Source organism: Dendrobates tinctorius, unplaced genomic scaffold (genome assembly GCF_039654945.1).
Source record: "Dendrobates tinctorius isolate UK_male_01 unplaced genomic scaffold, ASM3965494v1 ptg000353l, whole genome shotgun sequence".
Classification (NCBI taxonomy): domain Eukaryota; kingdom Metazoa; phylum Chordata; class Amphibia; order Anura; family Dendrobatidae; genus Dendrobates; species Dendrobates tinctorius.
This window is the reverse complement of record NW_027362019.1, coordinates 2,332,834-2,360,792: the sequence shown is the minus strand read 5'-3', so window position 1 is coordinate 2,360,792 and position 27,959 is coordinate 2,332,834. Positions and strand designations below refer to the sequence as shown.

Here is a 27,959-nt window from a genome sequence, read left to right as displayed (position 1 = left end):
AGGACACACATCTCTATACACAGGACACACATCTCTATACACAGGACACACACATCTCTATACACAGGACACACACATCTCTATACACAGGACACACATCTCTATACACAGGACACACATCTCTATACACAGGACACACATCTCTATACACAGGACACACACATCTCTATACACAGGACACACATCTCTATACACAGGACACACATCTCTATACACAGGACACACACATCTCTATACACAGGACACACACATCTCTATACACAGGACACACACATCTCTATACACAGGACACACACATCTCTATACACAGGACACACACATCTCTATACACAGGACACACATCTCTATACACAGGACACACATCTCTATACACAGGACACACACATCTCTATACACAGGACACACACATCTCTATACACAGGACACACATCTCTATACACAGGACACACATCTCTATACACAGGACACACACATCTCTATACACAGGACACACATCTCTATACACAGGACACACATCTCTATACACAGGACACACACATCTCTATACACAGGACACACACATCTCTATACACAGGACACACACATCTCTATACACAGGACACACATCTCTATACACAGGACACACATCTCTATACACAGGACACACACATCTCTATACACAGGACACACACATCTCTATACACAGGACACACACATCTCTATATACACAGGACACACACATCTCTATACACAGGACACACACATCTCTATACACAGGACACACATCTCTATACACAGGACACACACATCTCTATACACAGGACACACATCTCTATACACAGGACACACATCTCTATACACAGGACACACATCTCTATACACAGGACACACACATCTCTATACACAGGACACACACATCTCTATACACAGGACACACACATCTCTATACACAGGACACACATCTCTATACACAGGACACACACATCTCTATACACAGGACACACACATCTCTATACACAGGACACACACATCTCTATACACAGGACACACACATCTCTATACACAGGACACACATCTCTATACACAGGACACACACATCTCTATACACAGGACACACACATCTCTATACACAGGACACACACATCTCTATACACAGGACACACATCTCTATACACAGGACACACACATCTCTATACACAGGACACACATCTCTATACACAGGACACACACATCTCTATATACAGGACACACATCTCTATACACAGGACACACACATCTCTATACACAGGACACGCACATCTCTATACACAGGACACACATCTCTATACACAGGACACACACATCTCTATATACAGGACACACATCTCTATACACAGGACACACACATCTCTATACACAGGACACGCACATCTCTATACACAGGACACACATCTCTATACACAGGACACACACATCTCTATATACAGGACACACATCTCTATACACAGGACACACACATCTCTATACACAGGACACACATCTCTATACACAGGACACACACATCTCTATACACAGGACACACACATCTCTATACACAGGACACACACATCTCTATACACAGGACACACACATCTCTATACACAGGACACACACATCTCTATACACAGGACACACACATCTCTATACACAGGACACACATCTCTATACACAGGACACACACATCTCTATACACAGGACACACACATCTCTATACACAGGACACACACATCTCTATACACAGGACACACATCTCTATACACAGGACACACATCTCTATACACAGGACACACACATCTCTATACACAGGACACACACATCTCTATACACAGGACACACACATCTCTATACACAGCACACACATCTCTATACACAGGACACACACATCTCTATACACAGGACACACACATCTCTATACACAGGACACACACATCTCTATACACAGGACACACATCTCTATACACAGGACACACATCTCTATACACAGGACACACATCTCTATACACAGGACACACACATCTCTATACACAGGACACACACATCTCTATACACAGGACACACACATCTCTATACACAGGACACACACATCTCTATACACAGGACACACATCTCTATACACAGGACACACACATCTCTATATACAGGACACACATCTCTATACACAGGACACACACATCTCTATACACAGGACACGCACATCTCTATACACAGGACACACATCTCTATACACAGGACACACACATCTCTATATACAGGACACACATCTCTATACACAGGACACACACATCTCTATACACAGGACACGCACATCTCTATACACAGGACACACATCTCTATACACAGGACACACACATCTCTATATACAGGACACACATCTCTATACACAGGACACACACATCTCTATACACAGGACACACATCTCTATACACAGCACACACATCTCTATACACAGGACACACATCTCTATACACAGGACACACATCTCTATACACAGGACACACATCTCTATACACAGGACACACATCTCTATACACAGGACACACATCTCTATACACAGGACACACATCTCTATACACAGGACACACATCTCTATACACAGCACACACACATCTCTATACACAGGACACACATCTCTATACACAGGACACACATCTCTATACACAGGACACACATCTCTATACACAGGACACACATCTCTATACACAGGACACACATCTCTATACACAGGACACACACATCTCTATACACAGGACACACACATCTCTATACACAGGACACACATCTCTATACACAGGACACACATCTCTATACACAGGACACACATCTCTATACACAGGACACACTTGTATACCGGCTGTTCTTTTCCTCCCTCCGCTTCCCGCGGCTCCTCCTCTCTCTCTCGCCCGCTCTGTGGCGCCTCCTGCCGGTCGTGCTGTGGGCGGCTCCGGGCGCAGACACTGAGGAGCGGAGACACATGGAGCTGCCGCCCGGACTCCCGGCTCCTGTCCCCGGGGAGGACGCGGCGTCACTGCCGGACCTGGACGAGGAGAAGCTGCTGAGCGCCCTGCACGGCCGGTACCTGCAGCTGCGGGTGTATGTGAGTGACCGACCCACAGTGTGCCCCGATATATCCACTGTACCCCCACTATATACCCGACAGGAGCCCACAGTGTGCCCCAATATATACACTGTACCCCCACTATATACCCGACAGGAGCCCACAGTGTGCCCCAATATATACACTGTACCCCCCACTATATACCTGACAGGAGCCCAGAGTGTGCCCCATTATATACACTGTACACCCACTATATACCCGACAGGAGCCCACAGTGTGCCCCAATATATACACTGTACCCCCACTATATACCCGACAGGAGCCCACAGTGTGCCCCAATATATACACTGTACCCACCACTATATACCCGACAGGAGCCCACAGTGTGCCCCGATATATCCACTGTACCCCCACTATATACCCGACAGGAGCCCACAGTGTGCCCCGATATATCCACTGTACCCCCACTATATACCCGACAGGAGCCCACAGTGTGCCCCAATATATACACTGTACCCACCACTATATACCCGACAGGAGCCCACAGTGTGCCCCGATATATCCACTGTACCCCCACTATATACCCGACAGGAGCCCACAGTGTGCCCCAATATATACACTGTACCCCCCACTATATACCTGACAGGAGCCCACAGTGTGCCCCGATATATCCACTGTACCCCCACTATATACCCGACAGGAGCCCACAGTGTGCCCCGATATATACACTGTACCCCCACTATATACCCGACAGGAGCCCACAGTGTGCCCCGATATATACACTGTACCCCCACTATATACCCGACAGGAGCCCACAGTGTGCCCCGATATATCCACTGTACCCCCACTATATACCCGACAGGAGCCCACAGTGTGCCCCGATATATCCACTGTACCCCCACTATATACCCGACAGGAGCCCACAGTGTGCCCCGATATATACACTGTACCCCCACTATATACCCGACAGGAGCCCACAGTGTGCCCCGATATATACACTGTACCCCCACTATATACCCGACAGGAGCCCACAGTGTGCCCCGATATATCCACTGTACCCCCACTATATACCCGACAGGAGCCCACAGTGTGCCCCGATATATACACTGTACCCCCACTATATACCCGACAGGAGCCCAGAGTGTGCCCCAATATATACACTGTACCCCCACTATATACCCGACAGGAGCCCACAGTGTGCCCCGATATATCCACTGTACCCCCACTATATACCCGACAGGAGCCCACAGTGTGCCCCGATATATCCACTGTACCCCACTATATACCCGACAGGAGCCCACAGTGTGCCCCGATATATACACTGTACCCCCACTATATACCCGACAGGAGCCCACAGTGTGCCCCAATATATACACTGTACCCCCACTATATACCCGACAGGAGCCCACAGTGTGCCCCGATATATACACTGTACCCCCACTATATACCCGACAGGAGCCCACAGTGTGCCCCGATATATCCACTGTACCCCCACTATATACCCGACAGGAGCCCACAGTGTGCCCCGATATATACACTGTACCCCCACTATATACCCGACAGGAGCCCACAGTGTGCCCCGATATATACACTGTACCCCCACTATATACCCGACAGGAGCCCACAGTGTGCCCCAATATATACACTGTACCCCCACTATATACCCGACAGGAGCCCACAGTGTGCCCCGATATATACACTGTACCCCCACTATATACCCGACAGGAGCCCACAGTGTGCCCCGATATATACACTGTACCCCCCACTATATACCCGACAGGAGCCCACAGTGTGCCCCGATATATCCACTGTACCCCCACTATATACCCGACAGGAGCCCACAGTGTGCCCCAATATATACACTGTACCCCCACTATATACCTGACAGGAGCCCACAGTGTGCCCCGATATATCCACTGTACCCCCACTATATACCCGACAGGAGCCCACAGTGTGCCCCGATATATACACTGTACCCCCACTATATACCCGACAGGAGCCCACAGTGTGCCCCGATATATCCACTGTACCCCCACTATATACCCGACAGGAGCCCACAGTGTGCCCCAATATATACACTGTACCCCCACTATATACCTGACAGGAGCCCACAGTGTGCCCCGATATATCCACTGTACCCCCACTATATACCCGACAGGAGCCCACAGTGTGCCCCAATATATACACTGTACCCCCACTATATACCCGACAGGAGCCCACAGTGTTCCCCAATATATACACTGTACCCCCACTATATACCCGACAGGAGCCCACAGTGTGCCCCAATATATACACTGTACCCCACTATATACCTGACAGGAGCCCACAGTGTGCCCCGATATATACACTGTACCCCCACTATATACCTGACAGGAGCCCACAGTGTGCCCCGATATATACACTGTACCCCACTATATACCTGACAGGAGCCCACAGTGTGCCCCAATATATCCACTGTACCCCACTATATACCCGACAGGAGCCCACAGTGTGCCCCAATATATCCACTGTACCCCACTATATACCCGACAGGAGCCCACAGTGTGCCCCAATATATCCACTGTACCCCACTATATACCCGACAGGAGCCCACAGTGTGCCCCAATATATCCACTGTACCCCCACTATATACCCGACAGGAGCCCACAGTGTGCCCCAATATATCCACTGTACCCCCACTATATACCCGACAGGAGCCCACAGTGTGCCCCAATATATACACTGTACCCCCACTATATACCCGACAGGAGCCCACAGTGTGCCCCAATATATACACTGTACCCCCACTATATACCCGACAGGAGCCCACAGTGTGCCCCAATATATCCACTGTACCCCACTATATACCCGACAGGAGCCCACAGTGTGCCCCAATATATCCACTGTACCCCCACTATATACCCGACAGGAGCCCACAGTGTGCCCCAATATATCCACTGTACCCCCACTATATACCCGACAGGAGCCCACAGTGTGCCCCGATATATACACTGTACCCCCACTATATACCCGACAGGAGCCCACAGTGTGCCCCAATATATACACTGTACCCCACTATATACCCGACAGGAGCCCATAGTGTGCCCCAATATATACACTGTACCCCACTATATACCCGACAGGAGCCCACAGTGTGCCCCGATATATACACTGTACCCCCCACTATATACCCGACAGGAGCCCACAGTGTGCCCCAATATATCCACTGTACCCCCCACTATATACCCGACAGGAGCCCACAGTGTGCCCCAATATATCCACTGTACCCCCCACTATATACCCGACAGGAGCCCACAGTGTGCCCCGATATATACACTGTACCCCCACTATATACCCGACAGGAGCCCACAGTGTGCCCCAATATATACACTGTACCCCACTATATACCCGACAGGAGCCCAGAGTGTGCCCCGATATATACACTGTACCCCCCACTATATACCCAACAGGAGCCCACAGTGTGCCCCGATATATACACTGTACCCCCCACTATATACCCGACAGGAGCCCACAGTGTGCCCCGATATATACACTGTACCCCCACTATATACCCGACAGGAGCCCACAGTGTGCCCCAATATATACACTGTACCCCCAATATATACCCGACAGGAGCCCACAGTGTGCCCCAATATATACACTGTACCCCACTATATACCCGACAGGAGCCCACAGTGTGCCCCAATATATCCACTGTACCCCCACTATATACCCGACAGGAGCCCACAGTGTGCCCCAATATATACACTGTACCCCACTATATACCTGACAGGAGCCCACAGTGTGCCCCGATATATACACTGTACCCCACTATATACCTGACAGGAGCCCACAGTGTGCCCCAATATATCCACTGTACCCCACTATATACCCGACAGGAGCCCACAGTGTGCCCCAATATATCCACTGTACCCCACTATATACCCGACAGGAGCCCACAGTGTGCCCCAATATATCCACTGTACCCCCACTATATACCCGACAGGAGCCCACAGTGTGCCCCAATATATCCACTGTACCCCCACTATATACCCGACAGGAGCCCACAGTGTGCCCCAATATATACACTGTACCCCCACTATATACCCGACAGGAGCCCACAGTGTGCCCCAATATATACACTGTACCCCCACTATATACCCGACAGGAGCCCACAGTGTGCCCCAATATATCCACTGTACCCCACTATATACCCGACAGGAGCCCACAGTGTGCCCCAATATATCCACTGTACCCCCACTATATACCTGACAGGAGCCCACAGTGTGCCCCGATATATACACTGTACCCCCACTATATACCCGACAGGAGCCCACAGTGTGCCCCAATATATACACTGTACCCCACTATATACCCGACAGGAGCCCATAGTGTGCCCCAATATATACACTGTACCCCACTATATACCCGACAGGAGCCCACAGTGTGCCCCGATATATACACTGTACCCCCCACTATATACCCGACAGGAGCCCACAGTGTGCCCCAATATATCCACTGTACCCCCCACTATATACCCGACAGGAGCCCACAGTGTGCCCCAATATATCCACTGTACCCCCCACTATATACCCGACAGGAGCCCACAGTGTGCCCCGATATATACACTGTACCCCCACTATATACCCGACAGGAGCCCACAGTGTGCCCCAATATATACACTGTACCCCACTATATACCCGACAGGAGCCCAGAGTGTGCCCCGATATATACACTGTACCCCCCACTATATACCCAACAGGAGCCCACAGTGTGCCCCGATATATACACTGTACCCCCCACTATATACCCGACAGGAGCCCACAGTGTGCCCCGATATATACACTGTACCCCCACTATATACCCGACAGGAGCCCACAGTGTGCCCCAATATATACACTGTACCCCCAATATATACCCGACAGGAGCCCACAGTGTGCCCCAATATATACACTGTACCCCACTATATACCCGACAGGAGCCCACAGTGTGCCCCAATATATCCACTGTACCCCCACTATATACCCGACAGGAGCCCACAGTGTGCCCCAATATATACACTGTACCCCACTATATACCTGACAGGAGCCCACAGTGTGCCCCGATATATACACTGTACCCCACTATATACCTGACAGGAGCCCACAGTGTGCCCCAATATATCCACTGTACCCCACTATATACCCGACAGGAGCCCACAGTGTGCCCCAATATATCCACTGTACCCCACTATATACCCGACAGGAGCCCACAGTGTGCCCCAATATATCCACTGTACCCCCACTATATACCCGACAGGAGCCCACAGTGTGCCCCAATATATCCACTGTACCCCCACTATATACCCGACAGGAGCCCACAGTGTGCCCCAATATATACACTGTACCCCCACTATATACCCGACAGGAGCCCACAGTGTGCCCCAATATATACACTGTACCCCCACTATATACCCGACAGGAGCCCACAGTGTGCCCCAATATATCCACTGTACCCCACTATATACCCGACAGGAGCCCACAGTGTGCCCCAATATATCCACTGTACCCCCACTATATACCCGACAGGAGCCCACAGTGTGCCCCGATATATACACTGTACCCCCACTATATACCCGACAGGAGCCCACAGTGTGCCCCAATATATACACTGTACCCCACTATATACCCGACAGGAGCCCACAGTGTGCCCCAATATATACACTGTACCCCACTATATACCCGACAGGAGCCCACAGTGTGCCCCGATATATACACTGTACCCCCCACTATATACCCGACAGGAGCCCACAGTGTGCCCCAATATATCCACTGTACCCCCCACTATATACCCGACAGGAGCCCACAGTGTGCCCCAATATATACACTGTACCCCACTATATACCCGACAGGAGCCCAGAGTGTGCCCCGATATATACACTGTACCCCCCACTATATACCCGACAGGAGCCCACAGTGTGCCCCGATATATACACTGTACCCCCCACTATATACCCGACAGGAGCCCACAGTGTGCCCCGATATATACACTGTACCCCCACTATATACCCGACAGGAGCCCACAGTGTGCCCCAATATATACACTGTACCCCCACTATATACCCGACAGGAGCCCACAGTGTGCCCCAATATATCCACTGTACCCCCACTATATACCCGACAGGAGCCCACAGTGTGCCCCAATATATCCACTGTACCCCCACTATATACCCGACAGGAGCCCACAGTGTGCCCCGATATATACACTGTACCCCCCACTATATACCCGACAGGAGCCCACAGTGTGCCCCAATATATACACTGTACCCCACTATATACCCGACAGGAGCCCACAGTGTGCCCCAATATATCCACTGTACCCCCACTATATACCCGACAGGAGCCCACAGTGTGCCCCGATATATACACTGTACCCCACTATATACCTGACAGGAGCCCACAGTGTGCCCCAATATATCCACTGTACCCCCACTATATACCCGACAGGAGCCCACAGTGTGCCCCAATATATCCACTGTACCCCCACTATATACCCGACAGGAGCCCACAGTGTGCCCCGATATATACACTGTACCCCCACTATATACCCGACAGGAGCCCACAGTGTGCCCCAATATATACACTGTACCCCACTATATACCCGACAGGAGCCCACAGTGTGCCCCAATATATACACTGTACCCCACTATATACCCGACAGGAGCCCACAGTGTGCCCCGATATATACACTGTACCCCCCACTATATACCCGACAGGAGCCCACAGTGTGCCCCAATATATCCACTGTACCCCCCACTATATACCCGACAGGAGCCCACAGTGTGCCCCAATATATACACTGTACCCCACTATATACCCGACAGGAGCCCAGAGTGTGCCCCGATATATACACTGTACCCCCCACTATATACCCGACAGGAGCCCACAGTGTGCCCCGATATATACACTGTACCCCCCACTATATACCCGACAGGAGCCCACAGTGTGCCCCGATATATACACTGTACCCCCACTATATACCCGACAGGAGCCCACAGTGTGCCCCAATATATACACTGTACCCCCACTATATACCCGACAGGAGCCCACAGTGTGCCCCAATATATCCACTGTACCCCCACTATATACCCGACAGGAGCCCACAGTGTGCCCCAATATATCCACTGTACCCCCACTATATACCCGACAGGAGCCCACAGTGTGCCCCGATATATACACTGTACCCCCCACTATATACCCGACAGGAGCCCACAGTGTGCCCCAATATATACACTGTACCCCACTATATACCCGACAGGAGCCCACAGTGTGCCCCAATATATCCACTGTACCCCCACTATATACCCGACAGGAGCCCACAGTGTGCCCCAATATATACACTGTACCCCCCACTATATACCCGACAGGAGCCCACAGTGTGCCCCGATATATACACTGTACCCCACTATATACCTGACAGGAGCCCACAGTGTGCCCCAATATATCCACTGTACCCCCACTATATACCCGACAGGAGCCCACAGTGTGCCCCAATATATCCACTGTACCCCCACTATATACCCGACAGGAGCCCACAGTGTGCCCCAATATATCCACTGTACCCCCACTATATACCCGACAGGAGCCCACAGTGTGCCCCGATATATACACTGTACCCCACTATATACCTGACAGGAGCCCACAGTGTGCCCCAATATATACACTGTACCCCACTATATACCCGAGAGGAGCCCACAGTGTGCCCCAATATATCCACTGTACCCCCACTATATACCCGACAGGAGCCCACAGTGTGCCCCAATATATCCACTGTACCCCCACTATATACCCGACAGGAGCCCACAGTGTGCCCCGATATATACACTGTACCCCACTATATACCTGACAGGAGCCCACAGTGTGCCCCAATATATACACTGTACCCCACTATATACCCGAGAGGAGCCCACAGTGTGCCCCGATATATCCACTGTACCCCCACTATATACCCGACAGGAGCCCACAGTGTGCCCCGATATATACACTGTACCCCACTATATACCTGACAGGAGCCCACAGTGTGCCCCGATATATACACTGTACCCCACTATATACCCGAGAGGAGCCCACAGTGTGCCCCAATATATACACTGTACCCCCACTATATACCCGACAGGAGCCCACAGTGTGCCCCAATATATCCACTGTACCCCACTATATACCTGACTGGAGCCCACAGTGTGCCCCGATATATACACTGTACCCCCACTATATACCCGACAGGAGCCCACAGTGTGCCCCGATATATACACTGTACCCCCCACTATATACCCGACAGGAGCCCACAGTGTGCCCCGATATATACACTGTACCCCCACTATATACCTGACAGGAGCCCACAGTGTGCCCCGATATATACACTGTACCCCACTATATACCCGAGAGGAGCCCACAGTGTGCCCCGATATATACACTGTACCCCACTATATACCTGACAGGAGCCCACAGTGTGCCCCGATATATACACTGTACCCCACTATATACCTGACAGGAGCCCACAGTGTGCCCCGATATATACACTGTACCCCCACTATATACCCGACAGGAGCCCACAGTGTGCCCCGATATATACACTGTACCCCCCACTATATACCCGACAGGAGCCCACAGTGTGCCCCGATATATACACTGTACCCCACTATATACCTGACAGGAGCCCACAGTGTGCCCCGATATATACACTGTACCCCACTATATACCTGACAGGAGCCCACAGTGTGCCCCGATATATACACTGTACCCCCACTATATACCCGACAGGAGCCCACAGTGTGCCCCGATATATACACTGTACCCCCCACTATATACCCGACAGGAGCCCACAGTGTGCCCCGATATATACACTGTACCCCCACTATATACCCGACAGGAGCCCACAGTGTGCCCCGATATATACACTGTACCCCCCACTATATACCCGACAGGAGCCCACAGTGTGCCCCGATATATACACTGTACCCCCCACTATATACCCGACAGGAGCCCACAGTGTGCCCCGATATATACACTGTACCCCCCACTATATACCCGACAGGAGCCCACAGTGTGCCCCGATATATACACTGTACCCACCACTATATACCCGACAGGAGCCCACAGTGTGCCCCGATATATACACTGTACCCCCCACTATATACCCGAGAGGAGCCCACAGTGTGCCCCAATATATACACTGTACCCCCACTATATACCCGACAGGAGCCCACAGTGTGCCCCGATATATACACTGTACCCCACTATATACCTGACAGGAGCCCACAGTGTGCCCCGATATATACACTGTACCCCCACTATATACCCGACAGGAGCCCACAGTGTGCCCCGATATATACACTGTACCCCCCACTATATACCCGACAGGAGCCCACAGTGTGCCCCGATATATACACTGTACCCCCCACTATATACCCGACAGGAGCCCACAGTGTGCCCCGATATATACACTGTACCCACCACTATATACCCGACAGGAGCCCACAGTGTGCCCCGATATATACACTGTACCCCCACTATATACCCGACAGGAGCCCACAGTGTGCCCCGATATATACACTGTACCCCCACTATATACCCGACAGGAGCCCACAGTGTGCCCCGATATATACACTGTACCCCCACTATATACCCGACAGGAGCCCACAGTGTGCCCCGATATATACACTGTACCCCCACTATATACCCGACAGGAGCCCACAGTGTGCCCCAATATATACACTGTACCCCCACTATATACCTGACAGGAGCCCACAGTGTGCCCCGATATATACACTGTACCCCCACTATATACCCGACAGGAGCCCACAGTGTGCCCCGATATATACACTGTACCCCCCACTATATACCTGACAGGAGCCCAGAGTGTGCCCCATTATATACACTGTACCCCACTATATACCCGACAGGAGCCCACAGTGTGCCCCAATATATACACTGTACCCCCCACTATATACCTGACAGGAGCCCACAGTGTGCCCCGATATATCCACTGTACCCCCACTATATACCCGACAGGAGCCCACAGTGTGCCCCAATATATCCACTGTACCCCACTATATACCCGACAGGAGCCCACAGTGTGCCCCAATATATCCACTGTACCCCCACTATATACCCGACAGGAGCCCACAGTGTGCCCCATTATATACACTGTACCCCCACTATATACCCGACAGGAGCCCACAGTGTGCCCCATTATATACACTGTACCCCCACTATATACCCGACAGGAGCCCACAGTGTTCCCCAATATATACACTGTACCCCCACTATATACCCGACAGGAGCCCACAGTGTGCCCCATTATATACACTGTACCCCCACTATATACCCGACAGGAGCCCACAGTGTGCCCCAATATATACACTGTACCCCCACTATATACCCGACAGGAGCCCACAGTGTGCCCCAATATATACACTGTACCCCCCACTATATACCCGACAGGAGCCCACAGTGTGCCCCGATATATACACTGTACCCCCACTATATACCCGACAGGAGCCCACAGTGTGCCCCGATATATACACTGTACCCCCCACTATATACCCGACAGGAGCCCACAGTGTGCCCCGATATATACACTGTACCCCCCACTATATACCCGACAGGAGCCCACAGTGTGCCCCGATATATACACTGTACCCCCCACTATATACCCGACAGGAGCCCACAGTGTGCCCCGATATATGCACTGTACCCCCACTATATACCCGACAGGAGCCCACAGTGTGCCCCGATATATACACTGTACCCCCCACTATATACCTGACAGGAGCCCACAGTGTGCCCCGATATATACACTGTACCCCCCACTATATACCTGACAGGAGCCCACAGTGTGCCCCGATATATACACTGTACCCCCCACTATATACCCGACAGGAGCCCACAGTGTGCCCCGATATATACACTGTACCCCCACTATATACCTGACAGGAGCCCACAGTGTGCCCCGATATATACACTGTACCCCCCACTATATACCTGACAGGAGCCCACAGTGTGCCCCGATATATACACTGTACCCCCACTATATACCCGACAGGAGCCCACAGTGTGCCCCAATATATACACTGTACCCCCCACTATATACCCGACAGGAGCCCACAGTGTGCCCCAATATATACACTGTACCCCCCACTATATACCCGACAGGAGCCCAGAGTGTGCCCCATTATATACACTGTACCCCTCTACTATATACCCGACAGGAGCCCACAGTGTGCCCCAATATATACACTGTACCCCCCACTATATACCTGACAGGAGCCCAGAGTGTGCCCCATTATATACACTGTACACCCACTATATACCCGACAGGAGCCCACAGTGTGCCCCAATATATACACTGTACCCCCACTATATACCCGACAGGAGCCCACAGTGTGCCCCAATATATACACTGTACCCCCCACTATATACCCGACAGGAGCCCACAGTGTGCCCCAATATATTCACTACCCCCACTATATACCCGACAGGAGCCCAGAGTGTGCCCCAATATATACACTGTACCCACCACTATATACCCGACAGGAGCCCACAGTGTGCCCCAATATATACACTGTACCCCCCACTATATACCCGACAGGAGCCCACAGTGTGCCCCAATATATACACTGTACCCCCCACTATATACCCGACAGGAGCCCAGAGTGTGCCCCATTATATACACTGTACCCACCACTATATACCCGACAGGAGCCCACAGTGTGCCCCAATATATACACTGTACCCCCCACTATATACCCGACAGGAGCCCACAGTGTGCCCCAATATATACACTGTACCCCCCACTATATACCCGACAGGAGCCCAGAGTGTGCCCCATTATATACACTGTACCCCTCTACTATATACCCGACAGGAGCCCACAGTGTGCCCCAATATATACACTGTACCCCCCACTATATACCTGACAGGAGCCCAGAGTGTGCCCCATTATATACACTGTACACCCACTATATACCCGACAGGAGCCCACAGTGTGCCCCAATATATACACTGTACCCCCACTATATACCCGACAGGAGCCCACAGTGTGCCCCAATATATACACTGTACCCCCCACTATATACCTGACAGGAGCCCAGAGTGTGCCCCATTATATACACTGTACACCCACTATATACCCGACAGGAGCCCACAGTGTGCCCCAATATATACACTGTACCCCCACTATATACCCAACAGGAGCCCACAGTGTGCCCCAATATATACACTGTACCCCCCACTATATAACCGACAGGAGCCCACAGTGTGCCCCAATATATTCACTACCCCCACTATATACCCGACAGGAGCCCAGAGTGTGCCCCAATATATACACTGTACCCACCACTATATACCCGACAGGAGCCCACAGTGTGCCCCAATATATACACTGTACCCCCCACTATATACCCGACAGGAGCCCACAGTGTGCCCCAATATATACACTGTACCCCCCACTATATACCCGACAGGAGCCCAGAGTGTGCCCCATTATATACACTGTACCCCTCTACTATATACACTCCTCCTTACCTATACACCCAACCCTCATCCACTATATACCTGACCCCACACTATATTTCCCTCTACCATATACCCCACTGCCTGATTATACACCTGACCACTCTCTACTATATACCACACTATACACCCTGCCCTTTTCCACTATATACCCCTCTTATATATACCCCACACCCTCACTATAGAGCTGACCGCCCTCCACTATAAATCCTGACCCCACTATATACTCCTCACTATACACGCCTCCTCCCACTATGTATCCTGATCTGTCTGCTATATATCCCCACTATACAGCCTTGCAGTATACACCCTCACCATGCACTATATACTCCCAACCATTTTTGTCACAATGTGCCCTGTGATCAGGATTGTGCTCAGTGACTACACACAGCGTCAGGTCGGCGCCGTTATACTGATTAGTCTGAGATCACAGAGGTGAGAAACACGGCCGAGAGTCGCATCTCAATACCCGGCACAGGGGAGCAGAGCGTGCGGCCGCATAGAAAGACATGGAGCCGCATAGAAATAGAGGCAGCCGCATGCTCCGCTCCTGAGTGCCAGGTGCTAAGATGCGAGTGTCGGCCGTGTTTCTCACATGTGAGATCCCGGCCTTACTCTGACACCTGGTGATAAAATCGGTCTTGTGGTTGTTGTGGAATCTGGATTTTCAATTGTGAGCTAGTGATCTGCTCGGGCTGTGGACGGGCCTGTGGTCGGGGCTGTGGACGGGCCTGTGGTCGGGGCTGTGGTCGGGGCTGTGGTCGGGCCTGTGGTCGGGCCTGTGGTCGGGCCTGTGGTCTGGGCTGTGGTCGGGGCTGTGGTCGGGGCTGTGGACGGGGCTGTGGACGGGCCTGTGGTTGGGGCTTTGGGGTGGGCCTGTGGTCGGGGCTGTGGTCGGGCCTGTGGACGGGGCTGTGGACGGGCCTGTGGTCGGGGCTGTGGAAGGGCCTGTGGTCGGGGCTGTGGACGGGCCTGTGGTCGGGGCCTGTGGTCGGGGCCTGTGGTCGGGGCCTGTGGTCGGGGCCTGTGGTCGGGGCTGTGGGGGGGGCCTGTGGTCGGGCCTGTGGTCGGGGCTGTGGACGGGCCTGTGGACGGGGCCTGTGGTCGGGGCTGTGGGGGGTCTTCATGTGGTGCTCTGATTAGGTATTCATAATGCAGACTGCAGACAGGTCGTTGCTCCCTCACTGCCCCGCCCCCGAGTTTATATGATGAATATTATATACTAAATGGAGGCTGGATGCTATCGCATGGGGAGGGCGGTAATGTCACGATGGGGGCAGGCTTTCTTTCCCCCCATGTGCTCACCCACCTATCCACTCTCTCCTTCCTCATGTGCTGACTTCTCCCGTCTGTGCTCTCTTCTTTGACCTGTCTACCCCGTGTGTTATCCCCTTTGTCTTGTCTGCTGTCTGTCTCCTTCCTGTGCGGTGTTCTCCTCTCATGTGCTGTCCCGTTTGAGCTGTCTCCCCCCTGTGCTCTGTCTCTCTCACCCCTGTGTCTGACCGTGAACAGAACATACCACAGCTCCTGGGCAGGGGAGGAAGCAAAACACAATACTGATATTACAGCAGGAGATCACAGAGGATTCATTTTGTGAGGTAAAATATTGTTTAACAACAGTCAGTGAAATATTTTACCTCACAAAATGAATCCTCTGTGATCCAGTATTGTCTTTTGCTTCCTCCCCTGCCCAGGAGATGTGGTATGCTCCGTACACGGTCAGAGACAGACAATTTTTTAAATGAACTTTCGTTTGTGGGAAAACACCTTTAATTTGACCGTCTTCCTCTGCCTGTAGACATGTCGTACATCTGCCGACGGGAACAGCGGAATGATTCACTGCGCCTGCGCGGAATTTGCGCAGGTGCAGTGCGACAGTGTTCCACAGGTGGTACTGCGCAAGAGGCTGCATGAGTGTGTGTGTGGTGCGTACGGCGTATACAGTGTGTGTGTGTGGTGTGACGGTGTTCTGCTGGTGGTACCGCACAATAGGTTGGTACCAGCAGCAGTTTCCATATTGAGACACCCATCACTTGGGTGTCCCAATATGGCGGTCGGTGAACTTCCTCCGCTTGGAATTCTGGGATACGATGACATCTGGACAGAACAGGAAATGAAAACAGTAAAGGGCAATTTTTAAATAGATGCTAAAAAAAATACCTGATCTCACCGGCCGGGACGGTCACGAGTCCCACCCGCTGTGATCTTTGGAGTGATCCGCTCTCTGCTGCCCCCCATCATTGGGAGGATTACACGACTGGCTGACGATCAACAGAGAAGGCCGCAGCCTGTTCACACCACTAGGCCGGCTGTGGGAATATTACGCCGTACGCTCAGTGGTATACAACTCCAGATTCCAACACATGGAGTCTGTGTACACACCCCGGTACGGTGACCGCTATGGCTATGTGCACTCGTCCGGAATTCCATGCCGCGGGAAATGCGTGAGACCGCGACGTCATCAAAGGTCATTGTCGCAAGGCATGGCTGGGAACGGGAGTTGGCGGGAGCATCGCTGAGGCCCGGGGACGCTGCGCGGGACGCCGGAAGGTGAGAAAAACACAATATCTTTATCTTAATTCTATTTTTTACAGGGATATAGTACCCACAGCCCGGAGGACAGTCTCCTCTCCTCCAGACCGTGGGTACCATCCGCAAATGTTCCGCTTACTTTTCGCATGGTGGGCACAGCCATATTCGGAAAGTAAGCGGAACAATGCTTTCCTATGTGGGCGGATTTACTCCACAATTCCGCAAAAAGAATGAGCATGCTGCGGATTTTTCTGCGATGCGATTTTGCCTTGGAAAACTATGCAGCAATAGCACAGCATTGCGGAATCACATAGGAATGCATGAAATGCCTTTTGTTTCTTGCATTTTCACGCGTAAAAAAGCCGCAAAAAAACGCTACGTGTGCACACAGCCTAACTCTGACACCCCCAGACTACCCGCGGCCACCATCTGTTTCGGTCAATTAGACACTGTACGGTGGCTATTACTTCGAGGCGCGGTTTACAGAACAGAAGGAACAGAACTATTAAATTTTATATTTATTCCAAAGGGAGGCAGTGTATATGAAAAATATACAAAAGATTTTTCAAGGGGACAAAACAATACGGCATAAACCGCTAGGCTGTGTTCCCACACAGCATTTTTTTTTCACATTTTTCCCGCGGATTTACCAAAAAATCAGCTCAAAAAATGCTTAAAAGAAGCATCCCATTCATTTTAATTCATTTTGCACTTTTTGTGCATATTGATGCGTTTTTTACCGCAAAAATAACTCTTCACGGTAAAAAACGTAGCATGCTCATTAATTTTGCGGTAAATTTCGCATTTCTGGCTATTTTCTATGTGTCTGCGTACGCGCAGAAAAAACGCACGGAAAATAAGGGTTTTCTGGGAAGGAGTCCTGTTTTTATGCAGAAATTTTCTGCATACGTGTGCACATAGCCTTACAGAAAATAAAAAGGATTATCAGGAGAACTGACTGCACCGATCACAGGGATGATCCAGTGTAGATGACTGGACTGGTCTGTCAATAAAACAGGGCCCCATACATACAGGACATGGAACTCTGTACGACCACTGATGATAATTGGGATTGATCTTTCATCAGACCCTGAGTCACACCCACACACCCCTCTACAATGACCTCACAGGGGCCCGGTTGTGGGCCGGACTCGGCCCTTCATGGTTTTAGGAAATCCCAACATAGGGTCCCGTCACACACAGTGATCTCGCTAGTGGCCCCCCTGCCGGTTATCGCTGATCGTGCTCGAGCGACCTGGGCCGTTTTTTGATCGCTGGTCTCCCGCTGCCCAGCGCGCATCGCTGCGTGTGGCAGCAAGAGACCAGCGATCAGCGACGCTGGTTACTAATGTAAACGTCGGGTAAGCAGGGCTGTGGAGTCGGTAAGCCAAACCTGTGACTCCGACTCCTCAATTTCACTTAGGGTATGTGCACACTTTGCGGTTTCTGCTGCGTTTCCGCAACGTTTTTGGCTCTGCAGAAACGCAGCAGATTCTGCTGCGTTGTACAGTACCTTTATTTCCTATGGAAATAAAAAAAAGCTGTGCACATGCTGCGGTTTTTTCCGCGCGGTTTTGCTGCGGTTTTCAAAACGCAGCATGTCAATTGTTTGGTGCAGAAACGCTGCAGTTTTACACCTCATCCATTATGAGGTGTAAAACCGCAGATAAGCCGCAGGTCATTGTCTTGCGGATTTACCTGCAGTTTTCACTACAAAATCCGCAGAGACAAAAAACTGTGTGTGCACATACCATTACACCGACTCCGACTCCCACATATATTGCTTATATTAAAGGGAAAAATGTATTGCAGTCCAATGTGAACATCAGACATTTAATCATTTCTATGATACAATAATCAAGATATTTAGATAGAACATAATATCTATTTATTGGAATACAACTTTAGAACACAAAAAACTGTAATAAATTGTAAATATGTAATACACTGTATAATATAGATTACATATATATATATATATATATATATATATATATACAGTATATATATATATATATCGCTATGTAATAAACTATGTAAGTGGCAAAAAACTGTTTTCAACAAAAGCATACTAAATAACATTTGTGCAGTCTATGAATTTGTTCTAAGAAATAGAATCGCCTCCATCAGATCCTCCTTCATAGATGACCTCACATCTGACCTAATAATTTTAAAGCCAGAGAACAACCTCTCTACAGTAACTTGGGTTGGAGGCAAATCCGTAACCACATGGGAACATCTCTAACAATTTCCGGGTATAAAGGAATTGCCTCCTGCACAGTCAGTTTTGATGAGCGGTTGAATTTTTCTTTTTCTTTGAGAGCAAGTGAAACATTTTATATGAAATCTGGTCAATCTGCTGCTATAGGAGACGGAGTGAAGTCTTTTTCCTTGCGGCAATGCTTTGCCTGCTCCATGTCATCCAAATACTTGTCAAAGTCAAACTCCTCATCTGATGAGGATGAAGATATGGCAGCAGTAGCACTGTCAGGACCCGAGTCCCCTTGCGCCTGGCAGTCCTCCTGTAGGCCACTCTTCCTAACTGCTACCTCAGTCAGAGCTTCTTTTCCTTTAGTAAGCTGTTGATCATCAAGCAGTATACGATGACTTGGGTCCACATAAACAGCTGCCAGAAAAATTTTATTTTCCAATAGCTGTGTCTCTCTCCGTTTCATTGAAGCAGAAATGCCATCTGCGATTAAACCTCCTCTTTGGGACAGGCAAAATAGCAAGTTCCTCCACTCCCTTATGAAAATGCCAGGAGTTAAATCCTCAGCTTGTAATTCCTTCAATTCAGCCACCTGTGTCCATTGACCTTCATTTAGGGTTACCTGAGGGTTCGCCATATCTGAAACAGTTTTAGTTCAAGCAATCGCTCAATCATTAAAGGGGTTGTCCAGGCTTTTCACGTAATCTCAGTACATATCTGGGCTGCAGAATTATGACAATAAGTAATTTACTTTCTGTCACTAGTTTGCACAGTTTTCTAGATATTCTGAACAGAACGTCCAAAGGGGGGGGGGTGTTATGGCATTGAAATGAGAACTAGTCGTAACCTCCTACTCTACTCCAAACATGCCCTCTATAGCAACAACCCCACCCTCCATAGCTACAGGCCCTCCCCATCCACATGAAGCAGCCCTCATCACACAGTAAGGAATTCTTCCCCTCCAGCAGCCTCAGTGCAGAGAGCAGAGAGCTGCTCCTCCCCAGACACACGCTGAACAGTGATCTCCACTCCATGATTACAGTACATAACTCATTATCAGTAATTCCTTCCCTCACTGTCCCAGGCTGCTGGCAGCAGTGAGAAAATACTGTGTGATGGCCAGTGATGTGGGTCTGCAGCTTCTAATCTGCACAGGGGATGGCAGTCACTGATGTAATCTGTTGTGTGACAAAACCTCTGCTGTGTGAATGAGACACTCTGTGTCACTGATGTCTTCACACAGCAGAAGATTTGGTGCAGTGTATGTGTGACCACTGTGTCTCTAATGACACAAATACTGTTGGGAGCAGCCGGTCCAATCAGCAGCTGTAACAGTGTGAAGTGTTGGGGGGTGTATGTATGTATTGTGCTGCTTTCACAAATACAGGATCACTGCTGTGTTCTTTCCAATGCTGGAATGATGATAAAGATGAGTGCTGGTGCAGTTTACTGCCAGCCAATGAGTGGGTGGTGCTGGTCACTGGAGCTTGCTGGGAGTTTGGTGGAGCTTCGCACATACAATGCACCAAATCTGCTGCTGTGTGAAGACATCAGTGACCCAGAGCTGTCTCATTCACACAGCAGAGGCTTTTTCACTCAATAGATGACATCAGTGACTGCCAACCCCTGTGCAGATTAGAAGCTGCAGACCCCCATCACTGGCCATCACACAGTCTGTTCTCACTGCTGCCAGCAGCCTGGGACAGTGAGGGAAGGAATTACTGATAATGAGTTATGTATTGTAATCATGGAGTGGCCCAGAACACAGGACGATTTTCCCTCCTCACTAGTTTCACTTCCCATAGATCACTGTTCAGCGTGTGTCTGGGGAGGAGCAGCTGCTCTCTGCACTGAGGCTGCTAGAGGGGGAGGATTTGTTACTGTGTGATGAGGGCTTCTTCATGTGGACGGGGAGGGCCTGTAGCTATGGAGGGTTGGGTTGTTGCTATAGAGGGCATGTTTGGAGTAGAGTAGGAGGTTATGACTAGTTCTCATTTCAATGCCATAACACCCCCCCCCCATTGGATGTTCTGTTCAGAATATCTAGAAAACCGTGCAAACTAGTGACAGAAAGTAAATTACTTATTGTCATAATTCTGCAGCTCAGATATGTACTGAGATTATGTGAAAAGCCCGGACAACCCCTTTAAATAAGTGCTGCCCCACCGAGTGGCTTGATCAACAATTGCCCTTTTCCAGCACGTCTCTTCAAGATGGAATCAATTTTAGGGGTTCTGGCGGCAATAACCAATTTCCTCACTTTTCCAATCAGATTTCCAGCATGTCCCTCTTGCAGACTCTCTCTTATTGCCAGCTGCAGCGTGTGCACAACACAGCGCATGTGATGAATAGGAAAGAGGCGTGAAGCAGCTTCATGAAGATCATCTATTTCTACAGTATAATGTTGCTGTTCTTCTGTTGTAATATCTGCTTGTTCCTCAGTTACATGAACAGCACTGTGGCCTTCCACCTCATACTGAATCCTAAGTGTTCTTTTAGCTGTTGTTCATTCTCATTCATCAGTGTAATTGCACTTATTATGTGTGAAGCATTGTCCGTTACAATAGCAAGAACCTGTTCTTTTTTGAGTTCATAATCTTTCAGAACTTTTTCCACTAAGGCCTGGAGAAACTGGCTCCTGTGAGGAGCTTTAGTATCGTTTACTGCCAGCGTCTCGGTAACAATTTCTTTGTTGTCACAAACATATCAAACATTGATGGCAAAATAGTTCACTCTGTGACGTGGGCAGGCATCCATTGTAAGAAACATGAAGCGTCTTTTGAGAGTCTTTTTAAGATCTTCTTTTTGGTTAAGGGGTTCTTCAATCACTAATTTTCTAATACTTTCTCTTTCCAGAGAAACACCAAGTTTGCAGCCATTTCTCCATTAAGAGCTGTAAAAGCTGGTCGTGCCAATAGTGATAATGGTACACCGTCCTTCACAACAAGCTGGAGGAGCTGTCTTTTAAACATATCTGCTGTCATTGTTACAGTAATTTTGTCACTTACAAAATATCTTGTTAATGATGTTTGAGACGCTCTTTCCTCATTTGCCTGGCAGGAAGTGCTGGGCATGAGTTTCTTGGTGCCCCTGTTATCTTTGTCAGTCACAGCTTTGAAAACTTCTGGGTGGAAGCGTTGTAAATGTCTTTTTAGATTGGAAGCTCTTGTAGGAGCATTTTTATCACTGCCTGAGTATGCGCTGATTTTGGCATCACAGCATTTGTTTTCCTCTGGGTCACTTGTCATACATTGAGACACAAAATATTTTTCATCTTGAGTCACTGTGAAATGCTTAAATACAGCTGACTTCATGGGGAGCTTCTTAGACATTTTGTAATCATGTAAATTCACTCTCATAATAATTTTGTCCTATAAAATAATGTATATTATAATTCCAGCAAGAAGAGGGAACCATGTACAGTGGTGAAAATAAGCATTTGATACACTGACAATTTTGCATGTTTTCCCACCTACAAAGAATGGAGAGGTCTGCCAATTGTACACTTCACCTGTGAGAGACAGACTAAAAAAATCCAGAAAATCACTTTGTATGATTTAAATAATATGCATTTTATTGAATGAAATACGTATTTGATACAATAGTAAAACAGAACTTAATATTTGGTACAGAAACCTTTGTTTGCAATTACAGAGGTCAGACATTTCCTGTAGATTCTGTTTCTCTCAGTTGAAGTGTACCTATGTTTAAAAATGTCAGACCTCTCCATTCTTTGTAGGTGGGAATCGACAGTGTATCAAATACATACTTTCCCCACTGTATCATTTTAGATAGAAATAACACAAACTTTGCATAAATCAATAGTACAGATGACAAATGTAAAGTTAGTAAAATATATTATTAGATAGCTTTACTTTGAATTTCCAAGGCTTTTCTTATTAGGGTACAGCTCACTAAATGCTTCACAGTCTATAAAGAGGGGAGGGAGGGAGCAAGTTTGTTGTGTATCGTACTCCAGGAACAAAGAAACTGATAACAGCGCTAATAACCGGATGTTTGGGCTTCTATACCTATACAAGTCCTCATATAAGTCCTCATCAATCCTGTTGCTGTATTTTCCCTGTATATTGTATGTATATTGTATAAAAGCTAGCTTCCCAAAAGTATATGAGCTCAAAGAAAAAGCAAACAAGCATCAAGCATACAGAGAGAACATACAGTACACTGGACTATTGATTTATGCACCGTTTATTGAAAGGTTAAATATGCTTTAAGAAGTAATTACGTTAATCTTGTCATCCTGTTCACTCTGGCAATTCTTCTGAGATGAGTGCCTTCCTTCTTTCTGAATGTGTTTGTGCTGTACCCTTGTCTGCAGAGGAGGAGCTTCACTGGTGCTAGAGTTCACCACTGACACCTCAGCTGCTGCAGAACCTCATACTGCACACCTCAACTGCTGCAGAACCTCATACTGCACACCCCTACACTTGAAAATAAAGCCTGCACCTTAAGAAGATGTGGTGATGAATGCAGTCTATTTATTCCAACTATCAGCTGATGTTGATGTTACTGAAGACGAGCAATGCCTGTCCTGGGCGTCCTTTTGGGCAGCTATGAGGTGTACCTGACTGGTGCTAAATAAAAGGAGTGTTAGTCTGTGTGCTATCCGGCTTTCATTCTTTTTGGTACAGATATGATATAGATAAATGGATAAATGGATATATAGAGCAGATTTCTAATCTGCTTTTGCTATTGAAAACATTATCTATGAGCTCAAAAACCTTTCAGGTGATGCGGTTTTTTAAAAAGCTGATCTGCTTTTGCAACTTAAAAACGTATCCTCAAAAAACGCAGGAAAAACTCTGTGTGTGAATGTAGCCTTAGATCAGGAATAGAACAGCCATTTATAGGACATTTCATAACTTTCCCAAATTCCTATGAAAAAATATTCAGCATATTCTGCATTGAACTACTGTACCCAATTTATTATATATTTTAGGAGTCGGTCCATTTTATACCGACTCCACGACTCGGACGCTGACTCCACAGCCCTGGTATCCAGGAGTCGCGCGGCTCTTAGATACCCGACGTTTACATTAGAAACCAGCGTCCAGCGTCGCTGGTCCTGATCGCTGGGGCGGTCTATGTGACAGCTCACCAGCGATCCCATCATGTTGGATCGCTGGTGGGATCGCTGGGACATCATTTAGTGTAACGGGGCCTTTACAGAATAACTCCATTCCACACGACCGCAGAAGGTCGAGACTGATGCCTCATTTTGTGTCAGGATTTCTCTACGCTCAGAGACCAGACATGGCCAAGCTGCTAGCAGTTATTTGGCTTCTGCGGCCTGTTGCTGGGGGTTGTGTGACCCTTGTGGCTTTGGGGCCTGTTGCTGGGGGTTATGTGGCCCCTGTGGCTTTGGGTCCTGTTGCTGGGGGTTGTGTGGCCTCTGTGGCTTTGGGTCCTGTTGCTGGGGGTTGTGTGGCCTCTGTGGCTTTGGGGCCTGTTGCTGGGGGTTGTGTGGCTCCTGTGGCTTTGGGGCCTGTTGCTGGGGGTTATGTGGCCCCTGTGGCTTTGGGGCCTGTTGCTGGGGGTTGTGTGGCCCCTGTGGCTTTGGGGCCTGTTGCTGGGGGTTGTGTGGCCCCTGTGGCTTTGGGGCCTGTTGCTGGGGGTTGTGTGGCTCCTGTGGCTCTGCGGCCTGTTGCTGGGGGTTGTGTGACCCCTGTGGCTTTGGGGCCTGTTGCTGGGGGTTGTGTGGCTCCTGTGGCTTTGGGGCCTGTTGCTGGGGGTTGTGTGACCCCCTGTGGCTTTGGGGCCTGTTGCTGGGGGTTGTGTGACCCCCTGTAGCTTTGGGGCCTGTTGCTGGGGGTTTTGTGGCCTCTGTGGCTTTGGGGCCTGTTGCTGGGGGTTGTGTGACCCCTGTGGCTTTGGGGCCTGTTGCTGGGGGTTGTGTGACTCCTGTGGCTTTGGGGCCTGTTGCTGGGGGTTGTGTGACCCCTGTGGCTTTCGGGCCTGTTGCTGGGGGTTGTGTGACCCGTGTGGCTTTGGGGCCTGTTGCTGGGGGTTGTGTGACCCCTGTGGCTTTGGGGCCTGTTGCTGGGGGTTGTGTGACCCCTGTGGCTTTGGGGTCTGTTGCTGGGGGTTGTGTGGCCTCTGTGGCTTTGGGGCCTGTTGCTGGGGGTTATGTGGCCCCTGTGGCTTTGGGGCCTGTTGCTGGGGGTTGTGTGGCTCCTCTGGCTCTGCGGTCTGTTGCTGGGGGTTGTGTGACCCCTGTGGCTTTGGGGGTTGTGTGACCCCTGTGGCTTTGGGGCCTGTTGCTGGGGGTTGTGTGAGCCCTGTGGCTTTGGGGCCTGTTGCTGGGGGTTGTGTGAGCCCTGTGGCTTTGGGGCCTGTTGCTGGGGGTTGTGTGACCCCTGTGGCTTTGGGGCCTGTTGCTGGGGGTTGTGTGACCCCTGTGGCTTTGGGGCCTGTTGCTGGGGGTTGTGTGGCCCCTGTGGCTTTGGGGCCTGTTGCTGGGGGTTGTGTGGCTCCTCTGGCTCTGCGGTCTGTTGCTGGGGGTTGTGTGACCCCTGTGGCTTTGGGGGTTGTGTGACCCCTGTGGCTTTGGGGCCTGTTGCTGGGGGTTGTGTGACCCCTGTGGCTTTGGGGCCTGTTGCTGGGGGTTGTGTGAGCCCTGTGGCTTTGGGGCCTGTTGCTGGGGGTTGTGTGACCCCTGTGGCTTTGGGGCCTGTTGCTGGGGGTTGTGTGACCCCTGTGGCTTTGGGGCCTGTTGCTGGGGGTTGTGTGGCCCCTGTGGCTTTGGGGCCTGTTGCTGGGGTTGTGTGGCTTTGGGGCCTGTTGCTGGGGGTTTTGTGACCCCTGTGGTTTTGGGGCCTGTTGCTGGGGGTTGTGTGACCCCTGTGGCTTTGGGGCCTGTTGCTGGGGGTTGTGTGACCCCTGTGGCTTTGGGGCCTGTTGCTGGGGGTTGTGTGACCCCTGTGGCTTTGGGGCCTGTTGCTGGGGGCCTGTTGCTGGGGGTTGTGTGGCCCCTGTGGCTTTGGGGCCTGTTGCTGGGGTTGTGTGGCTTTGGGGCCTGTTGCTGGGGGTTTTGTGACCCCTGTGGTTTTGGGGCCTGTTGCTGGGGGTTGTGTGACCCCTGTGGCTTTGGGGCCTGTTGCTGGGGGTTGTGTGACCCCTGTGGCTTTGGGGCCTGTTGCTGGGGGTTGTGTGACCCCTGTGGCTTTGGGGCCTGTTGCTGGGGGTTGTGTGACCCCTGTGGCTTTGGGGCCTGTTGCTGGGGGTTGTGTGACCCCCTGTGGCTTTGGGGCCTGTTGCTGGGGGTTGTGTGACCCCTGTGGCTTTGGGGCCTGTTGCTGGGGGTTGTGTGGCCCCTGTGGCTTTGGGGCCTGTTGCTGGGGTTGTGTGGCTTTGGGGCCTGTTGCTGGGGGTTTTGTGGCCTCTGTGGCTTTGGGGCCTGCTGCTAGGGGTTTTGTGGCTCTATGGCCTGTTGCTGGGGGTTGTGTGACCCCTGTGGCTTTGGGGCCTGTTGCTGGGGGTTGTGTGACCCCTGTGGCTTTGGAGCCTGTTGCTGGGGGTTGTGTGACCCCTGTGGCTTTGGGGCCTGTTGCTGGGGGTTGTGTGGCCCCTGTGGCTTTGGGGCCTGTTGCTGGGGTTTTGTGGCTCTACGGCCTGT

General features: G+C 50.3%; 1 protein-coding gene across 1 annotated transcript in view; it reads left to right on the top strand.

Annotated features, from left to right (window-relative positions):
* The first annotated feature begins 2,844 nt into the window (after positions 1-2,844).
* LOC141075445 (myosin-IIIb-like) overlaps positions 2,845-27,959 on the top strand; it is a 148,074-nt gene continuing 122,959 nt past the window's right edge. Inside the window, exon 1 of the mRNA XM_073562500.1 lies at positions 2,845-3,091. Within this exon, the coding sequence (XP_073418601.1) occupies positions 2,969-3,091 (123 nt within the window). The 5' untranslated portion in view covers positions 2,845-2,968. The remainder of the gene's footprint in view (positions 3,092-27,959) is intronic.